A 15,118-nucleotide genomic window follows, 5' to 3' on the forward strand; every position below is an offset into this window, starting at 1 on the left:
CACCTCCCCCTCTTTGGAGACTGCCTTGCTTATTTCCAACATACTTGGAGGCAGATCACTACAGATAAGGGGTCATAGATGTCAGAACATCGGGCTATATCATCCATTTTACATCACTCCCTCCCTTCCTCATCCCTCTTCAGGAACCCCTCTCACCAGCTTTTATTGAGACAAGAAGTGATCTCTCTCCTTTGATTAGAGCAATAGAGCAAGTTCCTCCTCTTCACAAGGTCAAGGGATTTTACTCAGATTTCCTCGAGACAAAGCAGGATGGAAGGTGGAGACCGATCTAAGACTTTTAAACAAGCTGTAAAGTCTGAAAAGTTCAGGATGATGACTATGGCAGCTATAATTCGTTCACTAGAGAAAGGGAATGGTTTTCAGCTCTCAACCTACAAGATGCCTCTTTCAATATAACGATACACCATCACAGAGGAAATACCTATGCTTCACCAAAGGCCAGAATCATTTCCAATATTGAATGCTTCCCTTTGGCCTTTTCATGGCCCCAAGGGCAGTCCCAAAAGTCCTGACAGTAGTGGCTGCTTACCTCCAACAAGAAGTGATCCTAGTCTTCCCATATCTCAACATCTGGCTACTCAAGGGCTGATCCTACAAAGCAGTGATATTTTCCACCCAGATGGTCCTTGCTCTGGTTTAGGATCTGAATGTGAAAATGTCAACATTAACCCCTTTACAGAAGATACAATTTATAGGGGCATATTTGGACTCACTGACAGCCAGAGCCTACCATCCCTTAGACAGAATCCTAACCTTGTCAAGTCTGGCATGAGCAATTCAGGAGAGCATTTGAAACACAGTAAGGAATTGTCTTCAGTTACTGGGACACTTGGCAGCTTGCACCTTTGTGATCTATCACTCAAGGCTACAATTCTGTGCCTTCAGAGTTGGCTCAGAATGACCTAGTCTCCAGTCACAGACCTTGGACCAACAGGTGACGGTTCCTCTACAAGTGAGGAACTCCCTAGACTGGTGGAAGGATCAACTCAACATCTGTGCAGGTGTTCCTTTCTGTCACCCAGTGACTTTAACAACAGACACATCACAGTTGGGATGGGAGCCCACCTCAATACCCTCATGACGCAGGACAGATGGAGAACTCAAGAAACCAATCTCCATATCAATCTGTTGGACTTCAGGGCTGTCAGGAACACTTGCCTTCATTTCCTGTCCATCATAAGGCCAAATCTATCAGGGTCATGACAGACAAAGTATCCTGCATGTTCTATATCAACAAGCAAGGAGGAGCAAGATGCTTGTGCTGAAGCCATGAAACTATAGAATTGGTTCATAGCTCATCAGATCCAAATTTCAGTGGTATACCTCCCAGAATGCCACACTGATGTCCTCAGCAGACACTTCTCACAGGATTATGAATGGGAGCTAGAACCTACATTCTCCACAGTTTATTCCAAAGATGGGGTCTGCCAGAGGTGGATCTCTTTGCCATCTCCAGGAACAGGAAGTGTCCTCTTTTCTGCTCAAGAGGAGGTCTGGTCCACCACTCTTCTATCTTGGAAGAAAGGTCTGTTCTGTGCATTTCCTCCGATGCCACTGATACTAAGGGTGATGAACAAGATCAGATAGGACAGAGCCAAGTTATCCTTATAACATGGCCAAGACAGTCTTGATATCCGTACCTGCTTTACCTATATGCCCAACCATCATTCAAGCTCCCAACCATTCCTCATCTCCTTTCACAGGATGTGGGTCATATGCTTCATCCCAGCCTAGTGGCTCTCTACCTTGGTGTGGCTCCTTGATGTTTCGTGGGGTTAGAATCCTCCTGTTGTGTGGAAATATGACAGGTGTTACTGAATAGTACAAAGAGATCAACTCTCACTACTTATCTGCAGAAGTGGAAGAGATTTTTCGGTTGGTGGTGTTGTTACTGCTTCCTTCCTAACTTGATGCCACTTTCAGTCATCTTGGATTATCTGTTGAATCCAAAGAATAGGGCTTCAGCTCTGCGTGGCGGGGCTTATGCTTTCTGCCCTGGCCCCCAGCAAGGCTAACACTGGTCCTGCTTGGCGGACCCCCTGAAACCTGCTCACGGCCTCCCAGGGGCCCTGGTTGAGAACCACTGCTCTACAGGAATCCTGCTTACATACCCTGGATGTTAGAAGGGCATTGGCCTTTTACCCAGATAGGACCAAGCAATTTAGAAAGTCACCTAAGCTCTTCATTTCCTTCCTGGCTAGATCTATGAAGTCATCAATCTCTACTCAGAAACTAGCGAGATTAATAATACATCCAGATATCCCTTGTTATGACAATGCTGCGAACATTCATCCCTCCCTCCCCCCAAAAGAGTGATAGCACATTCAACTAGATTGCAGGAAATGTCTATGGCATTACTGAAGATTGTATTGAAATATGTAGAGCTGCTACATGGGCTTCAATGCATATGTTTTCAAAACATTACGTCCTGATCCATGCAGTCAGACCAATGCAGCATTTGGTTCTGCAGTGCTATTTTCAATTCTGGACTCTATTCCAAATTTCCTCCTCTATCTGGGGATACTGGTCAGAAGTCAGTTGAAGTGGAGCACCCATAAGAACACTACTGAAGAAGAAGAGGTTACTCATGTTGTGTTGTAAGTGAAGTTTTTCATGGTGCATGCCCCTGTGAGGGCTCCACTACCCACTCTCCTTCCCTTCTGCTTTGGACTGTTCCTTGGGGGATGTTTGGATGGAGAAGGAGCTGAAGGCATTTCACCCACGCATCCCTATATATCCTGGTTATCCAGTACAAGGAGGCATAGGGCGCATATGCGGGTCAAATGGACACTGCTAACTGAAAATCTCTGATCAAAGGCTCAAGAGGTGCTTGCACACCTAGAGTGGAGCACCCATAGGGACACACGTCTCGGAGAACCACAGTGGCTGCACAAAGTGCGTAATCTCTTATTTACTTTCATTTTTCAAGAGTTATGGAAACAAATCTGCCTTGTTCTGTTTACAGCAAAGGAAAGCAATTCTGTGTAGGTCTCATGGGAATAATTAGTTTTGCCTGGCTATTTCTGAGGGGGGCAGTTAAAACTATAAAAGAAGTCCCTACCCCCAGGGCATTCTCTAAGGGGAAAACATGATTTAAAAAATACAACATTGTCAATTTGTGGTCGTGGATCACATTTAAATTTTTAGTATTTAAAGTACAGGATGCATTGCTCTTTTCTTGCTGATTTATCTAGGACTGGACTATTAGACTACTGGGTGGCTATCTAATGGGAATGCCTTTCCCTTTGGTTATGCCAGAGGGCTATTGCGTGCACCTTCATTTTGCAGAAAGGAAGTTTACACACAAGGAATACATTAATACCTTCCAAATGCCACACTGTGACTATCAATAATATATTTCTTCTCCCTTTTATGAATCCCAATAATATATTAATTGTACTGCTTAAGAATAGTGTCAAGGGAACAAAGCAATCAGTGGTACCATCTGCTGTGAGCGGGTTTGTGTTGTTGAAGGGACTGCATATCTCTTTGTCATCTTTGTTGATGAACACTTAAACTTTCAGTTCCATGTACCCGTCTGGTCAGAATGTTGTTCTCAATCGGGGAATTGCTGTTCCATTGCAAGGTGGACAAATAATCGTGTCACTGTATCAGGGCCTCCTAGTGGATTCAGGGGATCTGGGGCAAAGCGGCGCTTGTACTGACCCAGCGGCAGTCCGGGTCTTCGGCGGCATTTCGGTGGCGGGATGCCCTTCAGTCGCTCCACGTCTTTGGCAACACTGAAGGGCCCCCCGCTGCCGAAATGCCGCCGAAGACCCAGACCGCCGCCGGGCCAAGGCTCGCGGGCCTGGGGCAAATTGCTCCACTCCCCTCCCCACGCCCCTCCCCCCCCCGGCAGCCCTGCACTGTATATACCACCGTGGAATAGGACAGAGGCAGATGCACAGACGCTGTCTTTCTTAGAAAGTCACATAACATTGTGAGAAGAAACAACACAAACTAAGCAAAAAAATAAACTACCATGTGTGTCCAGTGTTGTACTAAAGTAAAATCTGGTATTTGTATTCTGAGTAAAAGCATGATTGTTTCCTTTACAAAGTGCTCGACTTTCATCTAATAGGAAATACTACTAACTCCACCTAGAGATTTTAATAGAAAGTGGGGGAATGCCTAAAGTTTGCTCAGGTGTGTGCCACATGGGAATCTAGCCAGAGTTACAATAGAGCAGGTTAAATCTATCCTCTCTTTGATATGGAGATGCAGCCTGCAGAGAGAGCAAATCTCAGCGTGCAGTGCTTCAGCTTGATCTGAGAATCCTTTCTCTAGGATGCTGGGGTGGTAGTCTCCATTGGCTACAGATCTGCAGTGAAAGGCCACATTGCAGAACTTTGCAGGCCGCATTCGGCCTGTGAGTTATACTCTGTCACCCCAGGCTTAATATATCCAGAACTGATGACTATATAGTATATGTAGTGGCCTGTGTTGTCTGAAATGACTTGTGCTTTTGGGTGCTACAAGTTTTGGATACCTAATTTGAAACACCTTCAAGAGGCCTTTCCAGAGAACCTTCTGAAAATCAGACTCCTTTGAGACATCTTAGGTTTGCCTCCCAAAATCACTAGTTATTTTTAAAAAAATCTTGGGCTATATGTCTTATTTCTACATTAATATTCATTATCTGTGATTTTATGAGATGAAGGGAAATGCATATCCTATATCTAAATCCGTATCTGGCTGGTGTGTATCAGGGGAATAAATACACACTCCATATAGAAAGCACGTCTGGATAGATTACACATATGTTTGATGATCTTCACAGTAGTTCCTTGTGGGATGTCTAAGCAGGGAAGCTGCATGTTTTATGAAACAGAAAGTGAATACTAGATCTAAGCCATATAAACCTAGCCACCACCTCACAGTGCTGTGCCCCCTTTTCTGTGTGTGTGTGTATGTGTGTGATTAAAGGAGTTTTTCACCTCTTGGACACCCGTTCTAAGACCTTATGTGTCAGTAGTGACTGAAAGTGACCAGAAGCCATTGAATTGCTGTTTGGTAGCCCATGTGTAAAGAATTCGGCAGTTTCAGTCCAGTTCCCAGTAGAGCAGCCACAAAAGCCACCACCACCTATGTCATTAACTGGCATCCTTGTTGGTAGTTTCAGCAAAGAGGCCAAGAATTGAATGGGCCGTAGAGCCTGAATTCTAAGCTTGGCCTGAGACGTGGTTTCTTCAGGTCAGGTTTGAGGCCTTTTGGCCTGGCAGTGAAAAGTCTTGTACTGCTGGGCACTGGCTGTGGGGTACCAGTTCTGTAGATTAACAGAGAAGTTAATTTCCAGGGTCCCTCAGTACAGCTGTAGACTCACATGGACAAACTAAATAGCTGAGAGGTGTCACTTAGATTTACAAATACAACTGGACTTATTTTCAATGGTCTTTTCATAAAGTTGCATGGTATTTGGAGGCATATATTGTGACTGCATGCTAAGGTGATGGATATGCTAGAAATGCCATGAGTAAGTTAGACAAAAAAGTAATTACTTAGGGCTGGTCTACACTGGGGCGGGGGGGATCGATCCAAGATACGCAACTTCAGCTACACAAATAGCGTAGCTGAAGTCGAAGTATCTTGGATCGAATTACCTGGGGTCCAGACGGCGCGGGATCGACGGCCGCGGCTCCCCCGTCGACTGTGCTACTGCCGCTCGCTCTGGTGGAGTTCCGGAGTCGACGGTGAGCGCGTTCGGGGATTGATATATCGCGTCTTAACGAGACGCGATATAGTGATCCCGGATAAATCGATTGCTACCCGCCGTATCGGCGGGTAGTGAAGAGGTAACCTTAGACTGTAATACACTTACAAGCAGGGACTTTTCTTCTTACCTCCCTGTAAATCATCTAGCACATTTTCAGTTTCATATAACAACAAGTGATTATAATAAAGCTAACTAGTTATGCTGGCATCAATGAAGTATTCCCCACTTTGACTCATTTTATCTAGAACTAAATGAAAATAGAAATGAGTGAGTCTATTTTAAAGACCTGTACAGTTGGGGACATAGGATTTTCAGAGTCCAGAGACAAAGCATCCTTCTTTGATACCAGCTTTTTTCTTTGCCTTTGAGAAGCCAGTGTAGAATGTGAAATTACTTTTCCTCATGTGGATGACAAGTATGGTGCTCCCTTTAGTGGGGATCAAGGGAGTGTAGAGTGCGTGTACTGCTTAGCTGAATTATGTTGTTTTTTGTTTCCTCCTTGCAGTGAAGAAAACCTGTGCAGAATCAGACTTCACCTGCAACAATGGCCACTGCATCCCAGCCAGGTGGAAATGTGATGGTGAAGAGGAATGCCCTGACGGGTCTGATGAATCAGAAGCGACATGCAGTGAGTACTGTAGATAATCAATGTGTCTTGTGAAAGTAGAAATGTTTAGAATGGTAAGAAGCCAGAGTCACCTGCCCTCCTGAAGTTTGCAAGATGATCCCAAATTTCAGAGTTCAGATATAGAATAAAAATTAGAGATGGAAATGTTCTGTTAGGTTATTCAGTCCTAAAGTTCCCAGCAGTGTTCCCCCCCTAAGCTGTGCACCTGCGCGGCCACACAAGAGTCAGTCAGGTGCCATGCACTTGATTAGTAGAGCCAAGCAAATCCGGTGACTTGTGTTCAGGTGCCCCTCCCCCCACCGCTCTGCTGCCCAGCTGCTCCAGCCCTCTGCCTTGGAGCCTCTGGCCAGCTCCTGATACATATACGAGGAACCACTGCCCTAATCCCTTCCCCAAAGGGTGCAGCATTATTCCCTGTCGTATTTATTTAATGTCCGGTGATATTGCATTGTTGGTAATTTGGAGTCTGAACAAAACCGATCGTAATCAATGGGCTTTGGCTCAGGTCCTTTGAGACATTCAGATTTATTCTGCATTGGATGGTGACATTCTGAAATTCATCATCATGCTGCAGTGCATTTCTCTTGTGTTGCAATGCCACAACTTTGTAACACTATCGTGTCATAGCATTGTGTCAGTGATTTTTGTCTTGGAGGATGAATGAAGAAAGGTGAGCACTGTAACAGAAGAAGGATTAGCTGTGGGGAAAAACTGAAGCAGAAAGCCAGTATGGCAAACACTCCTTTCAGGTTAGCATCTTTCATAAATGCACCAGTTTAGTAAGACATACATGGCCTTGGTTCGGTGCATTTTACCTTTTTCCTTTCACTCTTTCTGAGAAGGTTCATCCACTTTCCATTGGTCTGGAATACTGAAGAGTTATTAAATATTGACTGATGCTGAATAGAAGAGGCACGTCCCAGGGAAACTGGAATTGAAACACTTGCTAGCACATGAGCCTTCACCCGTTGTGTGTTCACGTTGTGCTTGGGAGGACCAGAGTAAACTAATATAAACCACACATTGAATTTCAAGTCATGTACTGCACAAATGTATTCCCATGGGTCAGCAACAGTGACAAGAAAAGTATTTTATCTGACTTCACCAGCGTGCAGCACAAGAAGAGTATACAATTAACCATTTTTTTTTATTTTTAAGCCTGATAGCCAGTTCTGCATTGCTACCTAATTAAGAAAGATAAATGTGCTTCTCTTTTGCAGGAAATGAGTGGATTATTTTTTTCAAGTGATTTTTCAAGCCATTTTTTTCAAGTACTGAAATAATTACCTCAACAATGGCATTAACATATTTATATACTGTATGTGTTTTGGTCTCTCTGTCCCTCCAGCCTCCTTCTTAGTCAAAATCTCTCTTATTAATGCTGTATCCACTATCTGATTGCCATTGGATGTGGGTTGAATAACTAAGCAGTTCCATTCCCAGCAGTCTCTGTCTGTAAATCTCCTATGAGAGGCAGCAGAATGGGCTATGTTTAGAGCACGCAGTTCAGCATAAGGTCCGCAAGTGTTTCTTTTGACCTTCATCTCCTCTAGCACGTATGCATGTATTTCCTCTAAGAAGATCAGCCTTCAAGCTGTGTAGGAGGCTTGAATTGTGCCGTTACTTGAGTACCAGCCTCGTTAGCCATTTTATGAATGTGACTATGCTGTCCCAAGCGGTGACCTTTTGCTTGAAACCTAACAAAAGGCTGAAGTCTGTGTTATTTTCAGGTCAGGTGGTGCATGGGGGAACTGTGCCCTTGAAACATCTTTCATTGTAATATGAAATGGGAGTGGGAAGGAGCATGGACTGTGTCACCTCAGACAAGCTCATTGAAAAGAGGGTGGGGGGGTGCCAGTAGGGCAGCAGTTTTCTCTTTGTATTTTAAAGTAAGACAGTTTTCAGACCATATCAAACAGCATGGCAGAGTGGGATGGTGGGAAGCTTCTCTTCTTTGTTTAGGTAAGATGATGTCATAATCCCACCAGAGAAAAATGTCCTCTTAGTTGGAGCGCTGAGAATTTTCTCCAGGGAATGCTCTCTCCTCTGCAGAAACAACAGGCCCTGAAGCTTAACCCTGTACATTACAAAGCATCTGTGGCTACCTAGGATTTCATGGTTGTCACTCTGCTACACAGCTTGGCCACTTGGTACGTCATAGTGACAATAGATCCTCCTGCTTCACAGGCCCTGACCACTGGAGCTAAAGGAGAATCTCTGTTAGCTGTTAGCAGAACAGGGTCTATAACACACAGTTGTAGCAGTATTGATTCTTTCGTGTAGTGGGCAGTGCTACACCTACACACTGACCAGTTCACTACCCTAGTACAGTGGCCATGAATAGCTTGCACTGTCATTAAAGCTGATGTCCAATTTTGATTCTCTTCCGCTTTTCAGTCGCTAATAACCTTCTCGAACAAACCTCCTTACTGGTGAAATTTTCCATTCTTCATCTCATCCTAAAGGTGTTTGGTTCTCTATTATAAGTTTTAGCCAGCTCAGTTCAGTTTTGTGTAGAGAGTGCAATGACTCCTGTATCAAAGTTCACAGAGGGCCTTATATCTTAATACAGTATGAAAATTCTGTCTTCTCCCATGTTCAGTTAGAGACCTTAAAAAAAAAACAATCTGAAACTAGAAATGTGAAATTTGGCTTGTTTCATAGGATCATTGAAATTGAAAGTTCATACCTAGTTTGAAGAAAATCAAGCAAGTAGTTTTAAAGTTCTGAGAATTGAAAGTTACCAGTTTTATGTGGACACGTGTAGAATTTTCCTCTCTGGTCTTTTTATACCTCACTTTTAAGAGACTTCAGGTGGAGTTCAGGCCGCTCAGCAATTCAGAGGACCAAACCCATAATTTATAAGCATGCGTTGGTTGTGTGGTTAACTAGTGGGGGAAGCTGTTCCAGTGTTCTGTAGGTCTTTTGACCACCATCACTTGGGGCAGAAGTGTGGTTATAAACCCTGTGGGCTATCAAAGGAAAAACTATTGGCTATATTATTTTTTTAAATGTTCCACCCCTAACTTAAACACCAAACCCCAGTGTATGTGAACACAATCTGAGGGCAGGTTCATAGCTGTAATAATATGCTGAAAAATCAGTGGGAGGTGAAATGTACATTCTAATAGTCTGGAAGGCCTTATTCCTATATGGCCCCTCCCATCTTCTCTGCTTTTTTCCTCTGTTTGGTCAAAGCATTGCTGAGTTTGTGCTTGTGGTTGGAAAACGCCCGTAGGTCCCTTTACCCGTCTCATTTTCCTTTTTGAGAATGCATCGTGGCTCAGTATTGGACAGGGCCCAGGCAATTTGGGGAACTGAGATTTCTCTTTAAAAATTAGTTGCTATTAGAGAGGCCACATAACTGGCAGCATCTTTGCCAGATCCCAGGTTCATTCCTAAAACAATGTATCACCTAGATTACCACAACACTGGGGCATTGTCCATTGGAGCCAGTGAGGGCAAAGCACTGACATGCTTAATGTTACATTTTAGAAACACTTCCAGCTTAGGATATTGTCAGAACTGATGCTATTCTCCTTCTCAGCATCGACATCTAACCAGTTGCTAAATGGCTTTAAGACTCTGGACACAGCTGGAGCTTTCTGATTGGTTGTTAGTGATGTCATGTCCATGTCTGTTATGCTCAGCAAAATGCACAGCTTGTTTTCCTTATTTGTTTGTATAAAATCCCTTTTCCAAAAGTAGCAAAACACTCCCTGCTGGGCTTTGCTACATGCTTACTGCACTTCCCAGGGCACTGAGGTCCCCCAGTGACCGTGTGCCCTGTGATGTGGTGACAGCATCATCATTGTGCAAGATCCTGTTATTTTTGGATATAGGTAATCGTGAACCCAAGTGCCACCCCAGTGACACTGTTCCTGTTGCTAGAGTTAACTGTCTTGGAGTGGTTCCATTCAAAGTTTCCTCTTTCAGGGATTTTATAACTCAGCCCATTAAAAGAAATGTGGTTGAAACTTTGTGCTTAAGAGCCCAGCCTGAGAGCTAATGTTTGGTTTTAGTAAACCAAAAAAAACCAAACAGTTTCTTTGGCCATTGGTGAGCTATAAAAGCAGAAGATGGAGAAGATTCAAAGGTGGAAAAGACTATTACTCCCTGCAAACTCAAAGAACGGATGGTGTGGGATATGCCTACCTGATTCTAAGGGGTAAGTCCTCCTGCTCAGTGCTTCAGAGGAATGTGAAAACATCCCAAAAGCCCTGCAAGGAATTCCTTCCTGAACCCTGAGTGTGAATACAAAGCAGTGGGGTGAAAGAAGTGAACAATCTGAGAAACTTTCACACACTCCCATATTTCAAAGTTAAGTTATTTATTTTCACTGGGGGTTCAAAGTCATCTAGTTAGTGAGAGTTTGCAGGATTGCTCCCCATGTTGGCTTTTTAATGCTTGTTTACTGATGATTAGTTTTGTAGCACAGACTCACCAGCAACTACACACCACATAACAGAAGCACTAACCCAGGAACCAATCCCTGCAACAAACCCTGTTGCCAACTCTATCCACATATCTATTCCAGGGACACCATCATAGGACCTAACCACATCAGCCACACCATCAGGGGATCGTTCACCTGCACATCTACCAATGTAATATATGCCATCATGTGCCAGCAATACCCCTCTGCCATGTACATTGGCCAACCTGGACAGTCTCTATGCAAAAGAATAAATGGATACAAATCAGACATCAAGAATTGTAACGTTCAAAAACCAGTGGGAGAGCACTTCAGTCTCCCTAGACACTCTATAACAGACTCAAAAGTGGCCATTCTTCAACAAAAAAACTTAAAAAACAGACTTCAATGAGAAACTGCAGAACTGGAATTAATTTGCAAACTTGACATCATTAAATTAGGCCTGAATAAAGACGGCTGGAATAAAGTAGCTGGATCACTACAAAAAGTAATTTTCCCTCTGTTGACACTCACACCTTCTTGTCAACTGTTGGGAATGGGCCATATCCACCCTGATTCAATTGGCCTCGTTAGCACTGACCCCCCCACTTGGTAAGGCAACTTCCATCTTTTCATGTGTTGTATATTTATACCTGCCTACTGTATTTTTCACTCCATGCATCTGAAGAGGGTTATCGCCCACGAGAGCTTATGCCCAAATACATTTGTTAGTCTCTAAGGTGCCACAAGGACTCCTCGTTGTTTTTGCTGATACAGAATAACACAGCTACCCCTCTGAAGCCTGATTTCTGTTTCTCTTTTGGAAATTTGAAACAGCACAATTATCCAGCAAGGTATTTTTGGAAATGGTTACTGCGCGCAAACAACCCTCTCCTTTTTCATCTATTTTCAGGCAGATCTTTAGCCCAAACATTTGCACATCTCCTCAGGTTCATCCAAGCAAATTATTCATGCAACTCTGAAGTCCTATCACTTTATGCACTAGTATATGGTTAATGAATTTGTTTAGTCCCATTCAGTTTTTTTCAGCCTTCAGGAAAATTTGTCGATCTTTATTTTCTACTAACTGATCAATTTGGGGATCTATTGTAGGTTGGATCCTGCCCCCTCTGAAGTCAATGGTAAAACTTCCATTGACTTAAATAGGAACAGGGTGAGCCCCTAAATCAGGAGAGGTGAACTGTCTCCGAAAGCCATATTAACTCCGGAATTTTTACAGTCAGCTAAGAGGCAGGAGTCACCGGCAGGATCAAAAAGTTGTACTAAATGAGATTGACAATTATTTTTTTAAATTCATACTAATGGGGTAGAGCTTATTTTTCAAAATATACTTTACAAATGAGACGTCACAGAGAGATGGGTGAGACTGGCCAGGAACAAAGAAGTAGCCGATAGCCCATACCGAGCTGCTGCTGCTGGAAGGGGAGGCTTGACACACACACAAAGAATTGTATCTATGTTGCTAGGAGAGGATGAAATCAGTTAATTGTGGACATCTGCTTTGGGATGCTAACTGCCAGGATCACGTTTCTTGTGATTCTGATCAGATTGAGTCTTTGTGGATTTCGGTGGTGGCCCCTATTTAAGCATTCAGCCTCTCAGTTAATTGAAATTCAGCACCTTGTAAAGATGCCAAAACGCAAAAGCAAATAAACCAAACATTTTGTTTTTAGTATTCTTTTCAGATAAACATCAGAGTACAACCAACAGAAAGTTTCCTTTGGGGAATACAGTATTCTCCTCCTGTCTTAGAGCAGTATTATTGTGTCTCCTTGACTACAGCCAGGAAATTATCTGAATCCACACTCACTGCTATAGATCAGCCAGCAAAAGGTGCTCTGAAATAATCATGCCTTTAATTTTGATGGTACTAGTTTGTGTTCTATTCTAGGTGCCTCACCAACAACATCATTAAAAATCTAACAGATAGGCTTGCATGGTAGGTGGGGGATTAACTAAGCCCTAATCGGCTTCCAACTACTCCTATCAGCAGCTATTTTCAGATGCAAGGTGAGCTGTCTGCATCATAATAATATCAAATGCATGAGAAATAACTACTCACAGCAGCACTATTCAGCCACTTAATACAGGCAGAGAAGAACACCACAGCCAGGTGAAACTAGAAGGAGAACTTCAGGAGGTAGTGGGTATACTTTCTAACATTAGGACTTAGTGAGAACACCAAAGTGCATCATGGGAACTTTCAATAACCAAAGGAGGTCAGGGGAGCTCAGTTTTATCCATCCAAAAGATGGCACCTTTAACAGCACTGTGCCCTCTAACACCATACTGGGACACAGTGCTTTCTTCACCAAGACCATGTAGGGGTTACTGGTTCATAATGACTCAGTGGTCATCTAGTACCAAATTGTGCAGCATCATGGGTTTTCCTTGGCACTTTTTCTATGAAACTCTTTTAAGCTTGTGAAACTTGGTGTGATCATGGACTATAGTGAAATGGCTGGAGATAAAATTTAATAGAGGGTACGTTGATTGTTGCACGTAGCGGTACAAAACAGTAGTGTGTGTCATTACCGCCCAATCCAAAATGAACTTGTTTTCCCATTATCACAGAGTTTTGGAAAGTGTTACGTCCTTACCTAGGCTGTATACTGGCTCCATTTGACATGTGTGATGGACTCAAAAAAGGGCGAGCAGATTTCCTGGGAACTTTGCATTGAGGACATTGTCCTTTACAAGTTAATTGCCTTGAATTTCTAGGAAGCCAATATTAAGCAGTTTATTCTTTACTATTTTCCATCCAATTTCCTGAAGCTAAAGAACAGGTTGGGGATTTTATTATTGAGCTAGCAGAGACTCCTTGCAGAATTACAGCGTTAGCCACCTGATATTGTTTCACCCTCGTAACTGAACCCTCTGCTTTCTCGCAGCATTTGAAAAGGGAAATTTTAAATACCCTCTGAAGTATTTTGGTTATTTGATCAGAGAGACAATTTAAAAAAAAGCTCCAGAGAAAATAAAAATTGCTAACAAATGGTAATAGCGCTGATGGGAACACAAACTAAATGGATAGAAAAAGCAAGTGAAAATCTGAGCTAGCAAACTCTAGCCTCAGGACATTGTATATGTATAATGAGATCAAGGAATTCAGGCAGCATAAATTTAGCACTGACTTTTTTTTCCTTATCGGACACGTGACACTTTCTCAGTGAATAGCAGAAATTATTATACAGAAAAATATAGTGGGGAATTTTGGGGGATGGAAAGAGGAGGAGAAATCTAATACCATATTACACATAATAGAGCTATGATTTAAGGAGGATAGGTTTAATAAGTAGCACTCTGCAAATTGATCTTTAAATGGAAATATAATTTGCAGTCAGACTTTGAATTTGGATCTTAGATGCCAGCACCAGAAAGTCAGACAGTTTGTGCTCTCTTGTATTTCTAAATGGCTGCTCTGAGAAATGTATCTAAACATGACAGTTTTATTTTTAATATATTCTATTCTGTGGTCCCGAAGAGCCTAGCATGTTGCTGATGTTATATAAAAAGTGTATTATAATTATTATTTCAGTCCTATGGATTTCTGTTAAGTTGCACCAAGTGAAATACTGTAATTGCTGGCATGTCTTTCCTCCCTTCTATACATCTGCTCCCGACTCCTATCTCCTCATTTACCCGCAAATAATTGTTTTTGTGTTATTCCTCTTTGATCCAGATCTACTACATGACTGACTTGGTTTGGGGACATTACTATAGGTTTCTGCAAAGCAAGTTGTTAGACTGTTTCTTGCCCTATGAGACTTCAGTCCTGGAGGGGAATGATGGAATGTCTCATTTAGGGCATCACACAAATACTGGGTCATTGAACTTTGAGCAGGAAAAAAATAGGTCAAATCAGTCAGAGAGAATCAGATATCAAGTTCTGGGACCTGGGGCTGTACTGCAGACAGAGATGTCCTGTGTCTTTTACTACAGTGGCAATTAACAGAGCAATCCTATTAGTATACACTGTGGTGTTTGATGTTGGGTTTTTTTGGATGGGGTAGGATAAATTCTTTGAGGACCCTTCTAATTTATGAGTAGTTATACAGATGGCTGAATACCCCACAAGAATTTCAAGGACTTACAGATTAGATGATTGAATATCAGATGCACAGGGGCCTGTTTTTACAATGGATAAAACAAACTGCTTGGTTTCACTGCACCAAATAGCAATTTCTTACATAAAATAGAGCAGCTCAGATAATAGCAATGTTAGTGTTCTCCAGCAAAACAATGGGACAGATGGAGCTATCTGAAGATCCAGCCCAAACTCTCCACTACATCTGTAAGGCAGACAGGCTAGAGAATATAG

At 42.7% G+C, this 15,118-nt stretch overlaps 1 protein-coding gene across 2 annotated transcripts in view; it reads left to right on the forward strand.

Moving 5' to 3' along the window:
- The window catches only part of LRP8 (LDL receptor related protein 8), a 262,396-nt gene that overhangs the window by 135,812 nt on the left and 111,466 nt on the right, over window positions 1-15,118 (forward strand). For both annotated transcript variants that reach the window (XM_034778505.1, XM_034778506.1), the window contains exon 3: window positions 6,240-6,362. In XM_034778505.1, the coding sequence (XP_034634396.1) occupies window positions 6,240-6,362 (123 nt within the window). The remainder of the gene's footprint in view (window positions 1-6,239; window positions 6,363-15,118) is intronic.

The sequence above is a fragment of the Trachemys scripta genome, chromosome 8 (assembly GCF_013100865.1).
Source record: "Trachemys scripta elegans isolate TJP31775 chromosome 8, CAS_Tse_1.0, whole genome shotgun sequence".
Taxonomy (NCBI): Eukaryota; Metazoa; Chordata; order Testudines; family Emydidae; genus Trachemys; species Trachemys scripta.